General features: G+C 47.1%; 2 protein-coding genes across 2 annotated transcripts in view; one reads left to right on the plus strand and one right to left on the minus strand.

The window, feature by feature from the left end:
• On the minus strand, positions 1–20,675 carry col4a4 (collagen, type IV, alpha 4). Its single transcript, XM_068316866.1, has 47 exons — positions 20,550–20,675; positions 19,557–19,728; positions 19,135–19,177; positions 15,557–15,628; positions 14,236–14,370; positions 14,072–14,116; positions 13,873–13,989; positions 13,721–13,789; positions 13,578–13,613; positions 13,392–13,454; positions 13,279–13,314; positions 13,141–13,182; positions 12,921–13,001; positions 12,774–12,818; positions 12,564–12,626; positions 12,182–12,226; positions 12,025–12,078; positions 11,823–11,883; positions 11,352–11,456; positions 11,077–11,232; positions 10,855–10,944; positions 10,526–10,686; positions 10,354–10,431; positions 10,180–10,281; positions 9,858–10,041; positions 9,670–9,738; positions 9,467–9,574; positions 9,321–9,389; positions 9,028–9,177; positions 8,616–8,777; positions 8,367–8,534; positions 8,141–8,284; positions 7,942–8,049; positions 7,609–7,787; positions 7,336–7,399; positions 7,154–7,228; positions 6,921–7,028; positions 6,387–6,494; positions 6,237–6,308; positions 5,668–5,796; positions 5,482–5,589; positions 5,245–5,400; positions 4,855–5,103; positions 4,467–4,583; positions 3,863–4,051; positions 3,295–3,578; positions 1–3,204 (listed from the first exon to the last, which is right to left on the minus strand). The coding sequence occupies exons 2-47, from the start codon at positions 19,601–19,603 to the stop codon at positions 2,947–2,949; spliced, it is 5,004 nt and encodes a 1,667-aa protein (XP_068172967.1). The 5' UTR covers positions 19,604–19,728; positions 20,550–20,675; the 3' UTR covers positions 1–2,946.
• col4a3 (collagen, type IV, alpha 3) overlaps positions 20,638–24,978 on the plus strand; it is a 20,792-nt gene continuing 16,451 nt past the window's right edge. The window contains exons 1-3 of the mRNA XM_068316867.1: positions 20,638–20,774; positions 21,265–21,470; positions 24,509–24,565. Of these exons, the coding sequence (XP_068172968.1) occupies positions 21,387–21,470; positions 24,509–24,565 (141 nt within the window). The 5' untranslated portion in view covers positions 20,638–20,774; positions 21,265–21,386. The remainder of the gene's footprint in view (positions 20,775–21,264; positions 21,471–24,508; positions 24,566–24,978) is intronic.

Raw genomic sequence — 24,978 nt, forward strand, 5'->3', positions numbered from 1 at the left:
TAATTAATCTGTCCGTAGTGTCAACATTAAAATCCACAGCAGCAGCAGAACCGTCACTTCCAGGACCAGGTCCAGCCGAGCAGCACCAGGTCCTGGATCAACAAACACCGGGTGTTCGTTGATGCTGTTCACTTCTCAGTGGATATTGATACTATTGATACATTGATATAAATCAGATTTAAACAATATTTTGCTTCAAATAAAAACTCAAAGTGAAGCTTTGTTGCAATTTATTGAAGAGTTGCCCAGTAAAATGTTCCAGGTGTTAGTGAATATTTTCCTCCTACAAAGATTAAAATATCAAAGACAGATTTAAACACTGATGGCACAGCGACACCCCAGCCCTACTCAGGTGGTAAAGAAGCCCCGCCCACATTTTTTACACCTGATATTTTATAAATTACATTGAGGAGGATCAGATACAGAACCACACATAAATTGAGTGCTCAGGACTCCTCAAAGCATCATGGGAGCTGTAGTTCATTTAAATGTTTCAGTCCCGACATGTTTGGTCAAAAGTACGATCATAATCCGACTATAATCTGGTGACCTTTACCTTGAAAGAGAGAGGAAAGGGGGGCGGGGCTTCACAATCTCCCAAAATAAAACAAAAATTAACAAACAAAACAAATAGCACCAACATTGATTTCAAGCTAAATAAATACTCTGACATTTACAGTAGAAATATAAAACAGTCAAGTTCAAACATATTTACAAATCATTGAGAGATAATCCAGGACCAGGACCAGAACTGGGACCACATCCGGGGCAACCGGAGGAGAAAAAATCTCAAAACCACTTTAAAATTTCATTGTTAACTTTGTAAATATGAAGACTTTCTTCTAAACAGCAATTACAAAGTTTTTAATTGAATATTTTTCAAGTAAACAGAAAAATTATCGACTGATTAAACTTTTAAACAAAGTAGAAAACAATAGTTTCTGGGTCGGTCTTGGTCCTGGTTCTGGTCCTTGTTGCCACGACTCAGGAGACAGGATGATTTCTAGCGCTTTTAGCTTCGAGGCTACCGTGGAGATACGACCATGAACGTTTGGGGCTTCTGGAGAACTGGGTCAGTCCTGAACCTGGAGGGACTCATATTAGGGTTCTTTGATTATTATTAATTTTTGGATCAAATCCTCTCGTCTTCAGTTGTTTCGGAGAACGCCGCCGGGAAGAAAGTCAAGTCTAATTTTTTGTGTTGACTGTGACTGAACTTTTAACCCTTGAACAAAAAATGTGAATTCCTACATTTGGAAAAACTGATCAATGAAAGTTCTAAATGTTTTAATTTAGTATGTGTGTTTTGGAACTGGGGGTGCTAAAATTGTTGGGTTCTTTAGAGAATTAAATAGACCAAGGAAAGCAAGTGGAACAGACCAATCAAAACAGAGGAGCAAGCTGATTGGAGGTGCGTGGAACAGGATCCGGACCTGAAGACACCGACTCACTGAGCAGACAGAAAGAAAGTCCCCAACGCAGCAACAGAACCAGACAGGGTGGTCCAGAACCTGTAGGTGGTGTCTTGTCCAGCACCAGTACCTGTTGTCTGATCCAGAACCTGTAGGTTGGCCTGGTCCAGAACCTGTAGCTGGTGTCTGGTCTAGAACTTGTAGGTGGTTTTTGGTCCTGAACCAGTAAGTGGTCCTTGCCCAAAACCTGTAGGTGGTCCTGGTCCAGAACCTGTAGATGGTACTTGGATCAGAGCCTCTAGGTAGTCTTGGTCCAGAATCTGGAGGTGGTCTTGGTCCAGAACTTGTAAGTGGTGTCTGATCCTGAATCTGTAGGTGGTACCTGGACCAGAGCCTGTAGGTAGTCTTGGTGGGGGTCTGTTCCAGAACCTGTAGATCGTGTCTTGACCACAACCAATAAGTGGTCCTTGCCCAGAATCTGTAGGTGGCCTTGGTCCAAAATCTGTAGGTGGTCATTGCCTAGAACCTGCAGGTGGTCTTTATGCAGAACCTGTAGGCTCTGGACAAAGAATCTAAAAGTTCTGGTCTTTGTCCAGAACCTGTAGGTCGTCTTGGTCCAAAATCTGTAGGTGTTACTTGCCTAGAACCTGTAGGTGGTCTTTGTCCAGAACTTGTAGGTGGTAACTGGTTCAGAACCTGTAGGTGGTCTTGGTCCAGAACCTGTAGGTGGTCCTGGTCCAGTTCCATCAGCATCTTTAGAAGCCGCTGATGGAGATCTAGAATCTGATTGGAAGACGTTAAACATGTGACCACTACAGGTGCTGTCTGCTTTCCTCCATCAGCTCCAGGTTAAAATAGAGCTGATTGGCTGGGCGTCCTTTTGCACCTCCCTGAACAGGAAGTGCATGTTTGTTAGCTTTCAGATTAGCATTGCTAGCAGCAGCACAGATTGGACTGTTTTCATGTTAACATGATGAAGAGAAGGAAGAACTGACTGTAATGGTGACCTCGTCCCTTCTGTGACATAACACCCATCATATATGAGAAATCAACAGTCTAGACTGCCCACCATCGGTCTAGACTGCCCACTATCGGTCTAGACTGCCCACTATCGGTCTACACTGCCCACCGTCAGTCTACACTGCCCACCATCGGTCTAGACTGCCCACTATCGGTCTAGACTGCCCACCATCGGTGTAGACTGCTCACAATTGGTCTAGACTGCCCACCATCACTTCTTACATTGAGCTTCATTGAATTTCTAACTGTTTGAACTCTTACTTGTGGCTTTTATCAACCAAACTGCTTTATGTTGTGAAATATATCTTCAAATTAATACTTGAAATGACATCAGACAACCTCGCATCAACTGTTCGTCCGCTGACTGACTGGCAGCGTTATCTTGAACATGGCCGTGTCCCCTCACACAGAAAAACGAGTGTTGTCCTGTCCATCCTCTCAGACTCTACCGGATGAGGAGTTGCAGTGTCTCCATACTCCCTTGTGTAGGAGGAGGAGGAGGAAGTGCTTTTCCTCACTCCCTCATGCAGACGTTGCACTTCCCAATGTTCTCCCTCTGCTGCCAGCCCTCAGTCAGCGTGGTGGATGAGCTGTTCGAGGTGGAGGTGCTCATCTCCATTCTGGTTAGCCAGAAACTATAGATGTTGGCAAAGTAGTGGCAGGTTCCTCGAGGCCCCTGACACTCAACGAAGGGCTGCGCCCTGAAGTCCGTCAGACAGCTACCTGATGACGTCAGAGATTGACCGCCGCCCTCGTCGCCTGCACCTGTATGCTGCGACCAAACAGGTAACCACATCATCAGAGAGGTTTTGACATATTAAAGGTTCTAACGTGATATTACCTCTATAGCTGCAGTACCCACCATGAGGAAGGAGTACCCAGTCCACAGGCTTCTCCAGCTGGGGGGGCAGTCTGGCTGCTTGGCGGTCTGGCTGTGCAAAGCAACAGGTGAGGAAGGGGCTTCACAAACCACACAGCGGCTGATGTGGTCTGCGATGGCAAATCCGCCCACCGGTACGCTGGGTATCGCCGCCGTCGTCGACAACCAATAGGACTTATCATTACGGCTGGCGTAAGAGCAAGTTCCCATGTTGCAGGATGAGAAAGGCATGGTGGAAAAGACCGGCATACAGGACCCAGCCTGACCTGGAAGTTGTATCAGCACAGATATTAATCATAATATACAGTATTGATGATCTTAGAATGACAAAAACCTTTTTTTTTAACAATGCAGGATGAAAATTGGTGTATTAAATTGGCAAAGTTATGAGTGAGACTCAACTTCAACTTCAATAGAAGTTGAAGTTTCTCAGGCTCTTGTCCACAATTGTGGGTCGGCCATCCAAGCTGACCAAGGTAATAGAAAGTTTCCTATAAAGTTAACCCAACAGTTTGGATGTTTTAGTGCATATGTTTGTGCAGGAACATACCCAGATCCTGAGTGTGGGCCTTCTCCTGACCTTCCAGGTACAGCAGACTGTATCCGACCCACAGAACCCTCATGTTCAATGGACAGGAAGGAACCAGCTTGGATTGGCTGTGCATCACCAACAGGAAGCCAGAGCTTAACTGTCTGCCCGGTCCAGGGGCACCACGGTCACCAACTGGACCAGGTTCACCTGGAGACAAAAAGGCAACAAGAAGGTACAACATACGATCAAATCCATCCAAACAGAAATGATTCCATCCGTAAAACTAGGAAGCAGACCAGCCAAGACCAGGCAATCCAAAGTCACAGAACAGACTAACAGACTGTGGTGAACAATGACTTTCGTGACCTAGCCTAACCCATAAGGGTTTTGTTCAAACCAGTTGAGTTTTAATCAAATTGGGTAAAATAATCACAACACCTCAAAATAATTTTAAAGACAAAGAACCAAAAAAGAAAGAATTCCTCCCTGGAGATTTGTCCCCTACTTTTTGATCGACCATTGGACAAACATACAAATCAAATAACAGGTGCAGATGAAAACATAACCTCATTGTTGAAGGTAAATTTGGTAAATAGACAATCACAGAGTCAACTGGACTCACCTTTGGCTCCCACTGCTCCTCTCTCTCCCTGACGGCCTGGTACTCCACGGTCACCCTCTGGACCTGGGGGCCCCTCAGACCCTATTGCTCCGTCATCTCCAGCATCCCCCTTCTTGCCTGAAACACATAATGGAGCATCAGTCATTGACATCTACATGTATTTCTTTGGACCTCGTCTTCCACATTCTTTGTAATCAGCCGACTTTATTGACTTGTTATTTTAGGGTCAGTTATCAAGGATTAAGAGCAAACCAAACTAATAAGGTCCATTTGTTTCGACTATTGTGAAAAAGATTTGGTTAAAATCACCAGCTGGCCATATTTCACTTTCTCACCTTTGCTTCTCGCTGACCCTTGAGATAAACCTATTCTTATCGCATTGCCTTACCTTTGGGTCCTGCATAACCGATTTCTCCCAGGAGTCCAACAATTCCATCCAGACCAGGTGGGCCAGGGTCTCCTCTGGGGCCATCTGGGGCAGGAAGATAACTGGGGCAAGGTGAGACGCGTCCCTTCTCTCCCTTTGGACCACATGGTCCAGCATATCCCTTTGGTCCTTGAGGTCCACTGGGACCAGTAGAGCCTCTTGGACCATGGTTACCAGGTAATCCCATCAGACCTGTCGAGCCCTGCATACCTGATCACAGATACAAACTTAGGTGTTCATGTTGAGGTGTCCTGATGCTCACCATCAACAGACACGGACACCTCAGTAAATCTAAATAAGGTATCTTCATACAAAGATGTCATTCAAGACACATGGACAGACCAGACTGACCTTTCTGTCCTGGAATTCCAGGGATTCCTGGTGGTCCATTGGGCCCGGCAGATCCCATGGGGCCCTGTTGTCCCTGGCACCCTGTGTTCCCATTGTCACCATCATCTCCAGGTATTGGAGGGTTCTGGCCAGGATTACCTATGTCACCAGGACCCCCTGAAACACACAATAAATGTGAAAGGTCATCCAGCAAGATTTTTCCGTTAGTTTGTTAACCTTGAATGCTTAAAACCTGACCAGGCTCTCCATCTGGTCCAACACAACCAGGATCTCCTTGAGGCCCTGGGATTGGAGATTCACAGTCTGGTCCAGGTTTACCTGGAGGTCCAAAATCACCTATACGGCCTACAATTTTGCATAAAGACACATTACTGAGAGGAAATCAAACTAGTAAATCACGATGTGGATCACACTGCTACAGACCTTTGGGCCCTGGGTGACCTTTTGGTCCTTGTGGGCCAGGCTGGGATAGGCCATAAGGTCCTGGCGGGCCTGGAGGACCTTTATCTCCTGGAATACCTTTACTACCCGAAGGCCCCTGCACACCCAGACCTAAGCAGACAAACAGATGTTGTCATGGTGGGTTTTTTTGTATTTGGTATTGTGCTTTGAAAGACTTCCATCCTAGAACAGCTATGCAGGATGGATCTACTAAAGATGAAATCATTGTAACAAGAATTTCACTCAAAACAAAACTTAGAAATGGGTTTGGAAACGTTTTCCATTTGTGAGATCTCAGGAAACAGGAAAAGGGATACAGAACTCAGAGAATGGCCAATGAACTTATGCTAGTTTGTGAACCAATACCGAATTTTAAAAGGTCAACCACATCAAAAACCTAAGATTGTTCATCCAGTCGCCGATGGAGAAAAGGGTCAGGATGAGAATCGAGAGCTATCTTCCACCTATTTTCCCCTTGCCATCTGTAGTCCATGTTTATATTTATCTATGATGCCAGGAGTGGTGCTATCAAGTGTGTGAAAGACTCATACCTCTGGTCCCCATGTCCCCTTTCACTCCTTTCAGTCCATCCAGTCCATGAAGTCCCAGTGGTCCAGGAGGACCTGACACAGCAAGGTGGGGTAAATATCGGACATATCGATTTAATTTCCAGATTATAATCTACATGTGGGATTCCTGACCTTGTAGTCCCGGACAGCCTTGTGGTCCTGGAGGACCATTAGCCCCTGCTTCACCAGGAAGACCTGGAAGTCCCGTACGGCCTCTGGGACCAGAGGGACCAATCACACCTACAAATAGCAGTCAGGACAGACAGGGTTACGTTCAGGGAAGTAGTTTACAAAGCTCCCAAACCCTCTTGGGACCAACCAAATTCAGTCAACCAAAAAACTGAATCTTGACAAGATTTTAAGCAACAACATTCAACCCAACCTTGCATAGCAATAAATTTTATCCAAGTTGAGCTTCATGTAAATTAGATACATCATATATAGGTATATACAGTAAGTGCTAACATAATTTTACATTTTTATCAGGACAAAATGTAAACATGGAGAAGGTGCAGAGGTTGTACCACCTTGTGAAATCCGAAATCTCTACGATATTGAAGTACTTTTAATCTTGACTTCTGGAAAGACTACTTCCTCCTCCTCATGGTCTTACCCTCCTCTCTACCTGACTGAACAGACTCTCTTTTGGTTCTGAAGCTTCTGTACCTGGTTGACCCAGGTCGCCTGGATGACCTGGATCTCCTTTGAATCCATTCTGTCCTGGACTCCCAATAAACCCGGGTGCTCCAGGATCCCCTCGGAGTCCAGTAGGTCCTGAAAGGAAATAATCAGACGCAATCAGAAAGTCATCCTGCTGGTTTGTACAACAATCTGCTTCACCACTGAAGCGGGTCATAGTCAATTTATTTCATAGATCTAAAAAAGAACAAGACAACCACCTGAGGATCCAAACTCTCCAGGAGGCCCTTTATCTCCAGGTGGACCAGGAAACACGACAGTCTCTCCTTCATCGCCTGAAACGCAAACACAACCTTAAGGAATCAGAAGTAAAAACCACTGATATGAGTAAAATAAATCTGATAAATCACAGATGGGGGTTGGTTTAGGAGTGATTGACTACCTTTGGTCCCGGTGCATCCTTGGTGTCCAGGCTCCCCAGGTCGCCCCGGAAAACCCAGGTCACCCTGCCAGAAAACAGACAAGAACAGATTCAGGTTTTTGAACGTGATAAATTTCCTACACAGAACATTTAAAAGACAAAATCTCTAAAATTATTATCAACTCTTCATGATGTACTTTGTTTGGCAAGTGTTCACCAGGAATTGTGTTGGAGGTGGAATAAAAAAACAATCACCCCAATTCTCCTGGAGTCTACACATCAACTTTATCTTACTGGATCTCCAGTTTCTCCGGGGAAACCAATGAATCCTGAAGGTCCTGGATGTCCAGGTGCTCCTGGAATTCCTGGTTTGCCGCTGGGCCCAGGGGGTCCTGGTAGACCTGCGATACCAGGAGGTCCACTGATACCTGGATACCCTGGATTACCCGGAGCTCCACGCATACCTGTACTTCCTGCAGAGGCAGACAGTGTTGTTTAATATTGAACAACGGTGTCACAGAGACCTACATGGATTCATGGATAGTCTAGCTTCAGACTTATTACAGGTTTTGATTTCAAACGTCTACAAGGAGTCCAAAACTTTTAGACCAATATTCAGTTGCTGACCTCGTGGTCCAGGAAATCCATTGACGCCAGTGAATCCTGGTTTGCCTCTTGCTCCTTTAATGGGAATATACTTGGTCTCTCCTGGGGGCCCAGGAGCCCCTTTATGTCCTGCAAAAAAACCCAAAACTGAAATATCACCCCAGATCATGCAAAACTGTTATAATTCTGGTCTATCAGAGTAACGACAGTTCTAGATTACCTTTCTCTCCTTTTGGACCTTCACATCCCCTAGTTCCATCTTCTCCAACGGACCCCCTCTCTCCCTTCTTACCACAGGTTCCAGGGGCCCCAGTTTGGCCAAGGGCCCCCAGTGCACCAACCTGACCATGAGGCCCCATTAGACCTGAAACACATCATCTCCACTGCTGTGAATGTCTGTCATCAGGGAACTTTTAGACTTAAACGTCTTAGCAGGTGAAGCTCACCTTTTTCACCCTCGAATCCTGGGAGGCCTTGGTCCCCATTGGGGCCAATTGGGCCCTGAGGTCCTGGGTAACCTGGAAAACCTGGAGAACCTGGTTTACCAGTGGAGCCTCGAGGACCAAAACCTGGAACGCCTTCCTCCCCAACATCACCTTTCTCCCCCAAAAAACCTGAATAGAAGTGATGAAATAGCATCATCCCATTACCTGTAGCATGAAGTCAAGTGAGTGCAATTTGAAACCAGACATTACCTGGGGGTCCAATAGGCCCTTGAGGGCCAAATGTGCCTCTGGAACCAGGTTTTCCTGTTTCACAAAACTCAGATGTGAGCCCGCTGGGTCCAGTTACACCAACAGCACCATCTAGTCCTCTCTGGCCTTTAGCTCCAGGGCGCCCAGTCAGACCCAGAGCTCCTAAACACAGGAAAGAATTATGTATCCAGGTAAATGTTGGCTTATGTTGATAACTTACTGGATGCCATTGACGTCTATAGATCAATCACGTTTTTCAACGTGGAGGGCGGCGCTTGTCAGTAGAAAACAGGCTTCTAATCATGGAATTTAGTGTCATGACAACTGATCCAGTTACGGAACAGAGGATGGAGAATCAGAGGAAGACTGGGAAGTTGCGGCAGCTTACGTTGTTTATGATTTTAACCCTAACCTGGTAGTCCATTGATGCCGGGTGGACCGGGAACACCTTTAGGTCCCAGAGAGCCCATTCGCCCTGGGAAACCAATAGGTCCTGAAGGTCCAACATCAGAGTCTCCAGCTGGGCCTCTCAGTCCAGAAGAACCCTGAAGCCCTGGAGAGCCTAGTGAACGTATAGAAACAGGCTTTAGACTTAGGCTGCTGGGAGACGTCCCATAATGCATTGAGTTTCTCTTGCCTCCATCTTTGATTCGTAAAGGAAAAGATCAGGGATGGAGTCACATTCAACAGACAGATGAGGCATACCTGGGTCTCCACCATAACTGAAACCTTCAGGTCCTTCGTCTCCAGTATTTCCAACAACGCCCGGAGGTCCTGCAAGAGAAGAAAGAAACACATAGAGTTAATGCAAGATAATGTTAGCTGTAATACTAATAAGTTTTGTTTGATACCTTGTCGTCCAGGTAATCCAGGAAGTCCAGAGTTTCCTTTGTCTCCCTTGGCTCCATCAGGTCCAGTAATACCACGAAAACCTGGAGGACCTGGGAGTCCTGTAAAACCTGGAAAGACAGGTAGGTAAGGCAACATTTGGGCACAAAGTCTGTCACAAAGGCTCAACAACAGACAGGTAGACAGGTCACTGTCAGAGGTTTACCTGTAGTTCCAGGGTCTCCCTTATGCCCAGGGGCACCAGGATTTTTGGGTACGCAAGGCAGTGTGTCACCTGCAACAAAAGGAGTTATTACACACTTAAGGACGAGTTGGGGACAGAATATAATCTAGTTCATGAAGAAAACATAAAATGTGGACTTAAATTAAACCTGATTTCATACTGATCTCTACCTCTAACTCCTTTCAAGCCAGAGGATCCAGGGAGTCCTGGAAATCCTGGGTCCCCAGGGGTCCCACGCTGTCCTACTGCTCCAGCCATACCTGGCCCAGGGGGACCTGAAGGTCCCGCTGAACCCTTTTGGCCTGAGAGTCCTGTGAAGCCTCTATCTCCAGGATAGCTGGGGAAACTTTCCCCCTGAACAATAGAAAGGTGACTTCATTGAGCTAAGGCTAAGAGCGTGAAGTTCTACCAGCACCCTTCTAATACTTTCACAAATCGTTCTGGTTTTACTTTAGTTTTGGCTGTGACAGCGTAGCAGAAAGGCTGACGAACCTGGGGGCCGGGTTCACCAGGCACCCCTGGGGGCCCCTCAAGTCCTCTTCGCCCTGAGAATCCTTGTCTGCCAGAAGGGCCTTGCAGACCCGTGTTTCCCTTCTCACCTAAAAAAAAAGGGCCCGTTAGAACCACTGGTACCCTGACATGACATCATGGCTTTTATCACACAACCTCACCTTTAATATCCACCACAGTGAAATCTCCTTTCTGACCTTTGAACCCTTTGACACCAGGAAATCCACCCCGACCCTGGAAAAAAGGATTCATCAAATTTCAATTAAACAAACGTTGAACTCTTGATTCTTTCGTCCTGGTAATGACATGAACTTGTTATTTGACTCACCTGTGGTCCCTGCTCTCCTCTGTCTCCAGGTAAACCTTTCTGGCCTCTCATTCCTGGAGGACCAGTAAACCCTTGTAACCCCGGAGATCCCTGGTCACCTGCAGGGCCGGGAACACCCCTCAGTACAAGTAGGGGGCCACACGAACAGTCGCCGGGTCTCCCTGAAACACACAGGTTTGGGTCAATGATTATGAGGTTCCTCATGGAGACATGAGGACACCTCAGTTCCTCAACACTCAACTGTAGAACTTCAACCGCTCTGCTGGTTACAAACTAGGGATTGAATGTGATATTAGTATGACTGTCAGTTAGGATGTCCAAACACTGACCTTTAAACCCTGGGAAGCCCCGGGCACCTGGTGGCCCTTGTACACCTGGCTGTCCAGGCCTTCCTGGGGCTCCAGGAAGACAATAACTACCTGAGGTAGAAAGACATTAAAACGATGGGAATGATGTGTTGGTTTTACACATTTGAGTAAATTTTAGTGAAAACATCCCCAGATGAAGGCACAGGTGCAACACCAACTGGTACAAAGTGTGTTTTTTGTTACCTGGGATGCCCGGCTGTCCTTTACGCCCTTTTGGTCCAGGTTGTCCTCGTTTTCCAGGTTCTCCTGGTGTTGGTCCATCTACAAATACCTGACCTGGCTCTCCTCTGTCCCCTTTAGATCCTGGAATTCCTCTCGCTCCCACAACACCTGCTGGTCCTAAAGGAAAATAACTTTATTCACCTGAGAGTGGTAGCACCGGTGTTCTCTATTCCATTTCTACTTTCATTCATCAGATGACCGTGACTGGTGCCCTACTCATGTTTGCAGACACTCACCAGGGATAGATCTGCCACGGTCTCCTGGGGTGCCATGCATTCCCATTGGCCCCATGTCTCCCGGAGGGCCCCTCAGTCCAGGTGCCCCAGGCTCTCCAATGTCACCTGGAAGATAGATGATAGTGAGCAAAAAAAGAAGCACATTCTCGCATAAAGAATTTGTTGTGCCTTGATTGAGAAATACCGAGTACCTCATGTTATTCCAACACCAACCAATCAACCAACCAACCAACTAACATCTTCTGTTTATTCAAGCACCAACCAACCAGCCAACCAACCAACCGACCAACCGACCGACCAACAGACCAACATCCTCTGGTTATTCCAATACCAACCAACCAACATCTGTGAACACAGGTAACTAAAAGCACTTCCTGTTTGTTATTTTTATTAACTCGTACATCTGTAGTCCTACTAACATTGACGTCACACCAAATAGTGTCTTGTATACCAGTGTGTGTTGATGTGTACCTATGTGTGTGACGTCGACATCCTGAGGGACACCTTTAGGACCTGGATTTCCCATCATGCCCTGGGAACAAACAGGCCCGTGATAGACTGAATACACAGAAGCTCATCTCTCCTTGGTTATTTAATCAACAGCAGTTACAGGTGAGTCATTCCCTGGTACAGCGCTTCCTGCTGGCTTGTGATTGGTCAGCGCTGTGCTTACCTTAGGCCCTTCTCGTCCAATCAGACCTGGAAGACCTGTGCTTCCTTGAATCCCCTGAAAACATACACACACACACACACACACACACACACACACACACACACTGTTTATATTCACAATTACGCTTTACTGAAAATTCATTTGTATTTTCACTCACCTTGAAGCCTTTCTCTCCAACCGGCCCGGTGGCACCAAAAAATCCCTGAAACACATGAATGCATCATGGATGTTTCCATGGAGACTGATGATCATTGGTCCTCAGGGTAGGATGCTGCATGAAACTGGTTTAGTCCTCAATGTGAGGTCAGGTATCGACTAGAATTTTTGAAGTGACCTCTGACCACCTGTTCAGCTCAGTGGAGGTGGAACTGAGGAAGTAGTAACAGGAAGTAGTACCAGGTACTTTTTCCCCAATGGAAAACCAAAGAAGGCAACCAGAGTCAAGTTCTCTTGAACATAAAGGTAACCTTTCAACAAATTGAATGGAATTCAGCTGGTACAATGACACAGATCAATAATGTGAAAATGGGGGTACTCACCCGGGGTCCGGGGAACCCCAAAATTCCCTTCTCTCCTTTAGGCCCTGGGAGAGCATCCAGACCCTGAGAACAGATGTTCAAGAACTGAACCTTCAGTTATCAGTATGTGGTCAAGAAAACTCTCATTCGATGGCCAGAACTACTTCTAGAACCCTGGAGTACCGACAGGGTATTCACTAGATGTTCTAGAGGTTTGGTCTGACAGCTTACCGGCTGCCCCTGAAGTCCACAGGACCCTTTAACACCTCTGTCACCCTGAAAGGCAAGAAATCATCAGAAATCTGTTAGCACACAGGACCACAGGAGAACTACAGGAGAACCAGAGTAAAACTACGTTAGAACCACAGTGGAACCCACCTTTTCTCCTTTGATATAGAGGTCCTCTGGAGGGTCCACGTACTCAAAGGGCCCGGGGGGCCCCTGGAGACCCTGATCCCCCTGTAGAACACACAGAACTGAGGAACTACTTTATGACGCACTACTGCTCTTCAGAGTAGTTCAGTCCTCTCAGGTCACGGAACAGTGATGTCACTGTGTGGGCATGGCCTAACTAAAACCCCTTGGGTCACAGCCGTACCTCGTCTCCTTTCTGTCCGGGCAGCGATCGACCTTTTTCTCCCTGAAAAACAAACCAGCTGTCGGTAAACCTGGACCGGTACCAACAAGCACAACCTTGGTCCACTTTGAACCCATAATTCCTGCACAGGGTACTTACAGGTGGACCTCTGGACCCTGTCAGACCAGGAAGACCCTGCAGAGACAATCAGACATGAGGACATGTCCCACCGTCGGGTATCTAGTCCTCAAACTAACACTTGTATGACTCACGTTGGTCCCGTCCGGTCCTGCAGGGCCCGGATCTCCCATCAGGCCAGGCAGACCTTGATCACCCTGGAGACGGACATGGGCATGAGATCCACATGAACTCAGACCCCCCAACTCACCTCGACCCACAACCAGTCATTTCATTATTAGCAATTACCAATGTTAGTAAGATACACATGCCGTCCTCACCTGCAGTCCAGGAAGTCCGCCGAGGCCGGCGTCCCCCTGTCAGACACACAGATGTCAAAATAAAAGCACAGTTCACCAGAATAGGGTTCATGTCATGGGCTCTTTAGGTGTCCTGCCACTGCCTGTCCTAAACTAGGGCTTACAGGTATTCCAGGGTACTGGATAAAGAAGACTGACGGGTCTCCAGGAAATCCCTTGAGTCCTTGAAAACCCTGTAGAAGAAAGCTCAGTTACTATGGTGACAACATCATCCAGAATGGTCTGGATTGTTTAACCAGTTTTACTGATGTCGGACCGGTTCTCCATCGGGTCCATGTTCTCCAGGGAGACCAGGATCCCCTCTTTCTCCTCTGGTTCCGTTACATCCATCCATCCCGGGAAAACCAGGACCTCCAGCCGGACCCGGGTGTCCCTGAATACACAACAACATTTGGTTCTGAACAGATCTGCGTCGTTCAGAACCCCTCAGGGGGCCAGAAGGCGGGGCTTCTTACCGGGACTCCTTCCAGTCCTGGAAATCCAGGTACGCCAACACTTCCCTGTGAAGAAGTAGAAATGGAAGTGAAGGTTCTGGGATTTCCCAGGCGGTTTGAACACCTCGTGTGATTGGACCTAACAGGTTCTTCCTAGAACAGACAGAACCCCCGTCTTTATTCACCGAGTCTCCTTTCTGTCCCGCTGCTCCTTGAGGGCCTTCGTCTCCTCTGTGGCCCTTCTCACCTGGAGGTCCTTGAGGGCCTGGAAACCCAGGGGGACCTTGTGGGCCTTGAAGCCCCAGTGGACCAGGAGGACCCTGCAGAATGACACAATTAGAACCTGATGGTGCAATGAACTGGGCGGCCTGTGGGGGGCGCTGACAGCTCGTAGAGGCTTTGACGTGTAATGCTTTCATCTGACCACAGGGGGCGCTGTGACACCTCAGCACACAGAGAGTGTGTTTACACCGCAGAAAAAAAATATTCAACCAGCACACAGAGCAGCCTAAAACACACACACACACACACACACACACACACACACACACACACACGTATTTACACACATTGGTCACGTAACAACAACGACACACAGCAGGACCCACTGAAGTCTGAAGCTACCGGACGTTTCTCACGTGTGTGTGTGTGTGTGTGTGTGTGTGTGTGTGTGTGTGTGTGTGTGTGTGTGTGTGTGTGTGTGTGTGTGTGTGTGTGTGTGTGTGTGTGATGAGATGTGACAGCTGTGATCTCTGTTAGTCCGCCCTTCATCCTTCTTTCTCTAAAACGAGTCGACTGTGAAATCACTGAGACAGAAACCTTCCCACAATCCTCTCTGCCTGTCTGCTGTCCCCAGCTGTACAAACACACACACACACACACACACACACGCACACACACCTGGGTGTCACTTTAAAACATGATGCTGTTGCTATGGTGACAGAACTAAATACTCAACCGGAACCGGAATCGAGCATCTGACCCGGTGACAGACCCACTGTTGGCGTCCAATCAGGTTCCAGACGTTCTCTTTAACGTCTGATTACAGAAACAATGGGGGAAAGCTGGATTACATTTGGAAGGTTTCAGGTCTTTTTAATCCAATGGAATTTTCAGTTTTTACCATGAAAACAAATCATTTTTGGACATTTTCTTCCACTTTTTTGCTTAAAATTCTGAATATTTCTAAAATATTTATAAAGCTTTGACAGTTGTCATCCAGTCACGATCTGTCACACCTTTCATGCTCTCCTCCACTGTTGTTCACTATTGGAAAGCTTTCCCTCCGTTTCACGTCTTTGTTGACGAGCATCACAGGAAGTGACGCTCCAGTTGGGACATGACTTCCTGTTTTGCGTTGATTTTTACGTAAACTCGTCAGCAGCAGGAAAAAATACACATCCAGTCTGAACGCAGGTCAACAGGAGAAGGTGTGTGTGGCTGTGATGATGTCATGACTAACCCGGGCTCTGATTGGCTGTTGTGTGAAAGCACGCAAACTCTCACCTTTGATCCTTTGGCTGGGAAACACTGACAGGTGGAACAGTCGCGACCGGCGCACGGCAACGTCTGGTCACCCTGGCAACCAAAACAAGATTATGACATCATACGTTAATCACATCGTCATAGCAACAACAGCCTGACGATTTACAGACCTGACATCTTTATTGTCCCAACAGAGGAAGTTTTTATTTGACGCACGACATTATGGCATCATCATGACATCATCATGACATCATCATGACATCAGTTTGATCTCATTACAGAATTCACTGACCAACATGGCCGCTCTTCTTCTTATATCGTTAACCTGTTCCAGGAGACGCGATGTAAGTCGAAAAATAACGTAAGTTTATTTTAGTACATTTTGAACTTATTTTTACTTTTTTTTTAATTTTTAAAAAAAAAATTCTCAAAGTCAAGTTTCTGTATATTGTAATGCAGGTAAACCTCTTCTTACATCGTTAACTAGTTCCAGGAGACGTTAGTTGAATGAACTTGTCTCCAGACTAAACTGTATATTTATTCATAATTTTTTAAAACTTATTGATCTATTATACAATTTATTTATATTTACATTTCCAGTTCTCTTCTGAACTTTATTAATGAATGTATTTTAATAATATTTGGTTAATATGAATCTATTTTAAGCTGACAAATAATTAAATCTTATTTTTTAATTTAGTCCAGAAAAAACGTCTATGTCTCGTCTTCAGCTGCTTTTTCCTCATTGTGGGTCACGGGGGTTGCTATGGGCTAACAATATGATAATATGTTTTATTCAGTAACATGATATTATGTGCTTTTATTGGTTTACTAATGATTATGATTTGAAGTAAATTTGAATAAAATGACGTAACGTTGATTATTTTTCTGTGTACTATTTTTTAAACTGACCTAGGATTGAGGACGACGTAAGTCGAAGTTTAGCGTGCGTCTGAATCCTGGGGTCAATACCAATAATGTATAAAATGTCTTAGATTTATGGGTAACTGTTTCTTCTTCTGTGGTGGAGGCGGATTATCTGCTTGCGTGTCGTATCGCTGCCCCCTGCTGGTATTTATGATGCTCGTTGGCAGGTAAGATAAGAACACTTTCTCCAGCTGATCCTGACTGTGTACCGGACCGGTCTGGTCTTACCCACCCAGATGTACTCAGATGAGCATCGGGGTGGGTTTTGTGTTGTCTGGTGTTTTTATGGTGCGTTCACTGTTCAGACAGTCAGACAGTCAACATGAGGCGGGGGCAGACAAGCATCTCTGAGCGCGACGCAGACAGGTGTCTCTATAGGCTCCGATAACGGCAGTGACGACGCTGCCCAATGAGGACGGGTGGCAGCAGATACCAATCAGACCTTCAGACCGACTCAAAGGCCAAAACACGCATGGGGAAGTACACGCCGGGACATGTCAAGAAACACGCATTCATTACACTGACAAACATCTGATGTCAGCTTTTCATTCATGTCCTCCGTCTCCTGGTGAAGCTAAAGCATCTGAGCAGGAAATGAAAAGCTGCAGCTCTGTATCACGAATAATTTACATTAAAGATTGGAAAGTTATATGTATATATGTACAGTATTATATGTATTACATATGTATATATACATATGTATATATATATATCAGAGTGTTTTAAAGGTAATACAGATAGAAGGTGGTTTAATATCAGTATGGGGACGGTTTGAAAACATTTAAATTACCGTAAATAATTAAATGGTTTGTTGCTATATTGCAGAATTTCATTATTTTCGAGTGGTCCTGGAACGCATTAACCACGAGTAATGAGGCATCACTGTATATATACAATATACATTATATACATACACTATATACATTACATATACACTATGCATTTGTAATGTATAGTGTGTATATATATGCATATATGTGTATATATGTATATGTACATATATGTATACATGTGTGTGTGCATTCACCAGTACTTTTTAATATCTTTAAGAAATCGAGAAAATCCTGCTTTGAGGGTTCAACCAATGTTCTGGATCTCTCCCCCCCTCACCCCACTGGTTCTGTATACCTTGTACCACCAAACAATCCAACACATCTGATTGACTGACACATCCCCCACCCCTCAAAAAGTTTTGTCTGAAATATGAATTATTACTCATGAAGCAGTTTTATTGTGGAAAATGTCCAAAAATGTCCAAAGAAGTCCAGGCTGGCAACTTAAAAAAAAATCTGGTTCAAGAGCTGAACTAAAAAAAGGGATTCTTTCCCATCAGCCACCCCTCCACCAGGTGTCAGGGGAAGCCTGTCTGGTGGTCATTTAATCCTGCTAACCAACCAACCAACCAACCAACCAACCAACCAACCACCAGACGGGCAAACACGACCTGGTTGGCGGCGGGAACAAACCAACAAACCAACCGTTGGAGCCGGGTGTTCCCTGAGGACCAGGTGCTCGGGTACATCTGGGTGTGAAACTGGATCTGATGCAAAGTGTCCCCCTCCATCCGTCCCCCACTGAGTGTCCCTGTTGATGTACCGAGCGTGTTTTTTTTTCCCAGTGGGCCCCAGACAGTGGGTTTCCCAGCATGCAGCAGTGTTTGTGTAGCAGCCAAATTCCAGCGGCGTTGTGTAAACCTAGTTAGCAGTCAGGCGTGGCTATCAGTGGCAGGAATGTGGCTATCGCCTAATCTGCTGTCAAGACTCGGTCCTGAAAGTCTGAACCATCGTCCCTCCATTGGTACCACGTCTGACCTCCATCCTCCATCAGGTCAGGCCAGTCCCACCTCCCACTATCATCCCTGAATCCTCTATCCCTACCCCAACATCCCCCCACCAGGGACATGACGACCCCGGTCACAGACTGAACCCGATGACTTCACCTCCAAAGGGTCATCCTGGACCATCATCCATCATCCCTTCAGCTCTTCGGCTTTCAACCGAAGCACTTCCCAAACTCTGGACTCTAATCCAATCTGGTCTTGGGTGGTCTTGATGATGTCGCTTGTTGCTAGCTAGCTTGCAGTAATGTTTACAGGCGCCGTTTGGTGATGATACGGTTGTAATTTTCATAGACTCTCCAATCATGACCTCTCTAGAGCCACTCCTACTCCAACAGCAAACCACACCCACACAAGCTCAAGGCGAACACGGGCATTTTAGCCACTTGGCATGAAATAGGCTACCTGCCACAGGTGCACCTCAGTGAAGAGTGAGAGTTTGTAGAAACTCAAAGGCAATTCTGGTTCATCACGGCGTAACAGAGGAAAAAGTTCAAATTTCAAATTTGAAAAGAAAATTTGAGTTTGAGTTTTGCTCTGGAAACAAGACAGATGAAAAGGACTAGTCCTCGTTGGAGGTGGGACTCCAGAGCAGAAGGACCTCAAGTCCGACTTGTTTCAGGACACGGGACTCAAAGACAGAACGTGAAACAAATGACCCGGTGCCCCCATTTTGACCCACCCTCCCCAAGAACTTGATGTTCTCTGTCTCTGAATGGACGGAGAGGCTTTGATGTCAGACATCTAGAAACTCCTGAAGGAGGTCGACCATCACGCCTGAACTGTATCAGGAAACACAGAAGCCAATGGGAAGCTTTAAAACAGACGTACTCACCCCGAGAGCTGCTGGAGGAGCGGCTAGGACCACCAGGAGGCACCTGGGGGGGGAGACGCAGGTGAGGCTGTTTGCACGACACATTGACACGCAAAGTTCATGGGTGGTCGACATGGAGCGACACGTAGAAGTTACTTAGAGCCACGTGTTTGGGTCATCAGATAATCTGGTTCTGTGGTGCCCCAACAACCCTCCGAGGTTATGGGATAGGCTGGGCTAGGCTAGGCTGGTTCTGATGAGGTTCAGGTCTCATCTTTGTCCTACTCTTCAGATCCCAGAACAGTTCAAAGCCGTCGCGTAAACAGACAGCAAAGGCCGACATTTCTGGCCATCAAACCAAAGTTCTGTTTGTTTGTTTGTTTGTTTGTTTGTTTAGGAGTCGGAGCCCAAAGACGCAGGAAGTCTTTCCTGCGTGTATTTACCAGAGCCAGGCGTCGCTGCAGGGGGCGGAGCAGGAAGACAGCAGCATTTTCTCCTCCCCTCAGAGGAAGTCCCTCCAACTGCGCGACCCTGCCGTCTGACTCCGCCTCCAGCTGGGTCTCAACCAATGAAAAAAGCACTGACTTGGTCAGGTGACGGCCCTGCAGAGACAAACTGAGACAAAACGGCGTCAGATCAGGTGTGTCCGGGTGAGATCGATCCATCGGCGTCTCGATTAGTTCAGGAACTGATTCCAGGTCTGTGACGGCCCTCCGGTCCAGAAGGAGGCGCCGATGCGACTAAAAGAACTTCAGTCAGATGTCGGCTATCAATGCAGATCAATCAGCAGTTGAAGTGATCAGTGATCAGATTGGACGTGGAGAAATGGGCGGAGCTGATGTCATCGTGAGGTCGTGAACCCAGAACGTCAGACGGTTCTGAAACGAGTTTCTATTTAATCCTGTTTAAGGCGTGTCCCCATTGGCCAGACGAAAACCTGACGGACCAATCACAACCTGAACCGACTTGATTACTGCCAATTAGTACTCAGTTACTTTCTGTACTTCATTATACGGGGAAATATTGGACTTCTGATGAAACCAATCACCGATAATCTAACATAACTATTAACATTAGCATACGTAGCATTTAGCTCCTCAGATGTCCGTTAAAGTTTCTCGTATTTCAGCGGGATTATTCCAGGGAATAAATAATCCAAACACTTCTATCTGATCAATAGAATCTGAATACTTTAAAACTTTTACTAATATATAAAAGATCAATATTTTAGTCCCTTTATTGATCTTAACTTGACATCTAATCACTTTTATCCGTACTAAAGGAGACCGTTCAGGAACCGCGGTACGGGAGCGGGGCCGGTTCATCAGCTCTTCAGCGGCAATCGGACTGATGACGTCAGGGTTAAGCGTTAATTACCCGCTGATCAGGTCTGACGTCACGAAAATCAAACCGTCAGGTGAGTCGGGTTCACTTACCTGGCCTCGCGCTCGGGCTGCCGCCTCACGCGGTTCTCCTGTCAGACACTCCGACGGAAATCTCCCGACTTTCGCCGCTGCGGTGAGTCTGCGGCGCTGCGCGGCGCGACCGCAACTCAGTGAGCGTCAAGACGCGGCAAACGGCCGCAGGTGAGCACACCGGCGCTTCCGGTGCTCGGGGACTGGCCTTCAAAATAAAAGCGGATGCGGAAAAGACTGACGGAGGTGACGCTGATGATGAAATGTTTCTGGGGTTCATTGGCCCCCAAATTTTTGGTGGTTGGTTGATGACGGTTGAAGGTTGCATGTTGGTGGTTGGTTGTTGGTGGTTGGTTGTTGGTGGTTGGTTGTTGGTGGTTGGTTGTTGGTTGTTTGATGGATCAAATGGGCCAGAATGGACATCGTTAAACTGAAGTTCAGCTCTTTTTTATTTAATGTTCTTATCCATGTTATAATTTTACGTTCTTTAATTTTGTGAAATACATTTGAGGGTTTTTTTTCAAATTTCTCAAGGAATTAATCCCGGAAACATTTTTAATTGTTTTTTTAATAAACACTCTGGACGTTCACACCTTCTGGAACAGAAGCTCTTTTATTTTTTAAAGCCACACAAACCGGAAGTATCCAACTGACTCTTGTTGTGCTGACTTGATTCCTGTCCCCGGGACCCCCACCCCCCGACCCCCCACCCCCCCTCTGCTCTCTTTCCATCCAGCATCAACTTGCCGCGCCCGACATCCGCACGCACCCCCTCCGACTGTCCCCACCCGACCTGAACCGGACCGGAACCCGAACCGGCGACCGGTCCCCGTCCGCCTGGACCCAGTGTGAACCCGCATGGAGGCCCCTGGGGGTCCAAAGCGGCTCGTCCCGCTGCTGGTCCTGATGCTCTGCTGCTCCGCTCCGGGACGCGCCGACAGGGTGAGTGAACGCACCCCGAACGACAGACGGGTCCGGATCGATAGTTATTGATCAGAGTTAGAATGAATCAGAAAGTTTGGAAGAAAAACAAAAGTTTGTGAAAAGTAGAAAGTGTTTAAAATATCTACACAACGTGACGTCACCAACCTGCGTGTGACGTGAACACTGATACAGCTGTAGTGTTACCATGGTAACGGGAAGGCAGACAGGTGTGTGTGTGTGTCTGTGTGTCTGTGTGTCTGTGTCTGTGTCTGTGTGTGTGTGTGTGTGTGTGTGTGTGTGTGTGTCTGTGTCTGTGTGTGTGTGTGTGTGTGTGTGTGTGTGTGTGTGTGTGTGTGTGTCTGTGTGTGTCTGTGTGTGTGTGTGTGTGTCTGTGTGTGTGTGTGTGTGTGTGTGTGTGTGTGTGTCTGTGTGTGTGTGTGTGTGTGTGTGTGTGTGTGTGTCTGTGTGTGTGTCTGTGTGTGTGTGTGTGTGTGTGTGTGTCTGTGTGTGTGTGTGTGTGTGTGTGTGTGTGTGTGTGTCTGTGTGTGTCTGTGTGTGTGTGTGTGTCTGTGTGTGTGTGTGTGTGTGTGTGTGTGTGTGTCTGTGTGTGTGTGTGTGTGTGTGTGTCTGTGTGTGTGTTACATTGTTTCCAGCAGACAGATGTCTGAATTATTACTATGGTATGTTTGGAGTCGGCGTACTGGATGAGGTCCAGACTGGATGAGGTCCGGACTGGATGAGGTCTAGGCTGGAAGAGGTCCAGACTGGATGAGGTCCAGACTGGATGAGGTCCAGACTGGATGAGGTCCAGACTGGATGAGGTCCGGACTGGATGAGGTCCGGACTGGATGAGGTCTAGGCTGGATGAGGTCTAGGCTGGATGAGGTCCAGACTGGATGAGGTCCAGACTGGATGAGGTCCAGACTGGAAGAGGTCCAGACTGGATGAGGTCTAGGCTGGAAGAGGTCCAGACTGGATGAGGTCTAGGCTGGAAGAGGTCCAGACTGGATGAGGTCCAGACTGGATGAGGTCCAGACTGGATGAGGTCCAGACTGGATGAGGTCCAGACTGGATGAGGTCCAGCCTGGATGAGGTCCAGACTGGATGAGGTCCAGACTGGATGAGGTCTAGACTGGATGAGGTCTAGGCTGGAAGAGGTCCAGACTGGATGAGGTCTAGGCTGTGATGAGGTCCAGACTGGATGAGGTCCAGACTGGATGAGGTCCAGACTGGATGAGGTCCAGACTGGATGAGGTCCGGACTGGATGAGGTCTAGGCTGGAAGAGGTCCAGACTGGATGAGGTCTAGGCTGTGATGAGGTCCAGACTGGATGAGGTCCAGACTGGATGAGGTCCAGACTGGATGAGGTCCAGCCTGGATGAGGTCCAGACTGGATGAGGTCCGGACTGGATGAGGTCTAGGCTGGATGAGGTCCAGACTGGATGAGGTCTAGGCTGGAAGAGGTCCAGACTGGATGAGGTCTAGGCTGGATGAGGTCCAGACTGGATGAGGTCTAGGCTGGAAGAGGTCCAGACTGGATGAGGTCTAGGCTGGATGAGGTCCAGACTGGATGAGGTCTAGACTGGATGAGGTCCGGACTGGATGAGGTCTAGACTGGATGAGGTCCGGACTGGATGAGGTCTAGACTGGATGAGGTCTAGACTGGATGAGGTCTAGACTGGATGAGGTCTAGACTGGACCTCATCCAATCTGGTCTTTTTCCCACCAAGAGGAAAGGAAATCCGACACCATCGTTAGGCGCTGGTCATGTGACCCAACAGATCGCTGTGGTGCTGAGAGTCTTCCTATCACTAACACCAGTGTGTGTGTGTGTGTGTGTGTGTGTGTGTGTGTGTGTGTGTGTGTGTGTGTGTGTGTGTGTGTGTGTGTGTGTGTGTGTGTGTGTGTGTGTGTGTGTGTGTGTGTGTGTGTGTGTGTGTGTGTGTGTGTGTGTGTGAGAGGCAGTAACAACACCAGATCAGGACAAAAGGCTGAAACAGAAAACACATGAACTAAATCAACAGACTGTCAAAGTGACTACACACACACACACACACACACACACACACACACACACACACACACACACACACACACACACACACACACACACACACACAGACACACACACACACACACACACACACACACACACACACACACACACTGCTCGTCTCTCTGACCCCATCACTGAACGATGGTTCTATATATAGACTTCAGACCTGGTGTCTCCTGGGACCAGTTCTGCTGATCCCCATCAGTAAAGGTCTAGAACCCAGACTTTTATTGATGGGGATCAATAAAGGTCTGGGTTCTAGACCTTTACTGATCCCCATCAGGGACAAGGTCCCTCGCTTCTCATTGGATGACTGCTCCTGGTGTGTTCAGGTGTGGTTGGGTTCTGGCCGGTGGCTCATGCGGGTCAAACAGAACCGATCTGTCAGATACGGAGCCAGTCCTCAGCAGCGTTTCACACTTCTACCCTTAAAGCGCAGGAAATATAGAGCGTTACCCAGGATGCCCTGCTGCAGGACGTGCCGAGGCACCGAGGGTCCTGTGGGCTGTGAGACAGGAATGAAGATAAGACCCCATCAGACCTTCATCAACCTGTCTGTCTGACCGTCTGTCTCTCTGCTGGCTGGTTATCACACAGGAAGACGACTGTTACACCTGCAGGATACAAGGAGGTGTTTGGGTTACGGCCCACAGAAGTATGTGATAAAGACGTCGTGATGAAACATGCACGGAGTCCTGGGTGTAAACCCGACACCAGGTTCAACCAGGATCCACCAGCGAGCCCGAGAGCCGCTCCGACCAATAGAAACGCACGGAATCCCCCTCAGCATTGTTAATTCAACCACAAACTGACCACAGTCCATCACTAACGTGGACCACCAGGGTCATGTTACCATGGTGATGACCAGACATGAGTCGTACATCGAGATCCAGTCAAGATTCTAGAGACCATGTGGATCCATCGTCAATTCACCCGATGAATGAAATCAGGTGAATTGATGATGAGTTAAACTCAGATTCTCTCCTGTCTGTCTTTACAGGTCTGTCACTGCAGTGGGAAGTCTCTATGCCACTGCGACGGGGTCAAAGGTCAAAAGGTGAGCATGTGACCATCAAAGCCATGTGGTTTCTACGGCACAAGAGGACTGGAAGCTACCAGGATGAGCGACTGTTGGTTTAGGGGTCGACATGCCTGATCCAATCAGAGTTTATTCAGTGTACTTCCCTCTAGTGGTGACAGGCTGCTACTGCAGATACCAATTCTGAAAAGGATTGGTGAAGGTAATAACAACCAACAACGTAAAAAACAACTGGTAAAGTAATAAATTTGACCGTATTTGGAATGTAATAGTCTAATAATGGAATAAAAGTCCTGAACCAATATCATAATAACTTTTGACTAACAACATAATAACTATCTTAGGATTAGAGTCTTTTGCCTAATAATATAATATTTAGGGGTTAGGGTTAGGAACTTGGGGCTAATAATGTAATAATTATGGGTTAGAGT

The sequence above is a fragment of the Antennarius striatus genome, chromosome 6 (genome assembly GCF_040054535.1).
Source record: "Antennarius striatus isolate MH-2024 chromosome 6, ASM4005453v1, whole genome shotgun sequence".
In the NCBI taxonomy this organism is placed as follows: Eukaryota; Metazoa; Chordata; class Actinopteri; order Lophiiformes; family Antennariidae; genus Antennarius; species Antennarius striatus.

Coding starts and splice junctions, on each gene's coding strand:
- col4a4 (XM_068316866.1), bottom strand. CDS start 19,603: ATGCTGCTGTCTTCCTGCTCCGCCCCCTGCAGCGACGCCTGGCTCTG. Junction 13,002..13,140: donor CCGGACAGAAAGGAGACGAG/GTACGGCTGTGA, acceptor TGTGTTCTACAG/GGGGATCAGGGTCTCCAGGG. Junction 10,282..10,353: donor TGGTGGATATTAAAGGTGAG/GTTGTGTGATAA, acceptor TTTTTAGGTGAG/AAGGGAAACACGGGTCTGCA.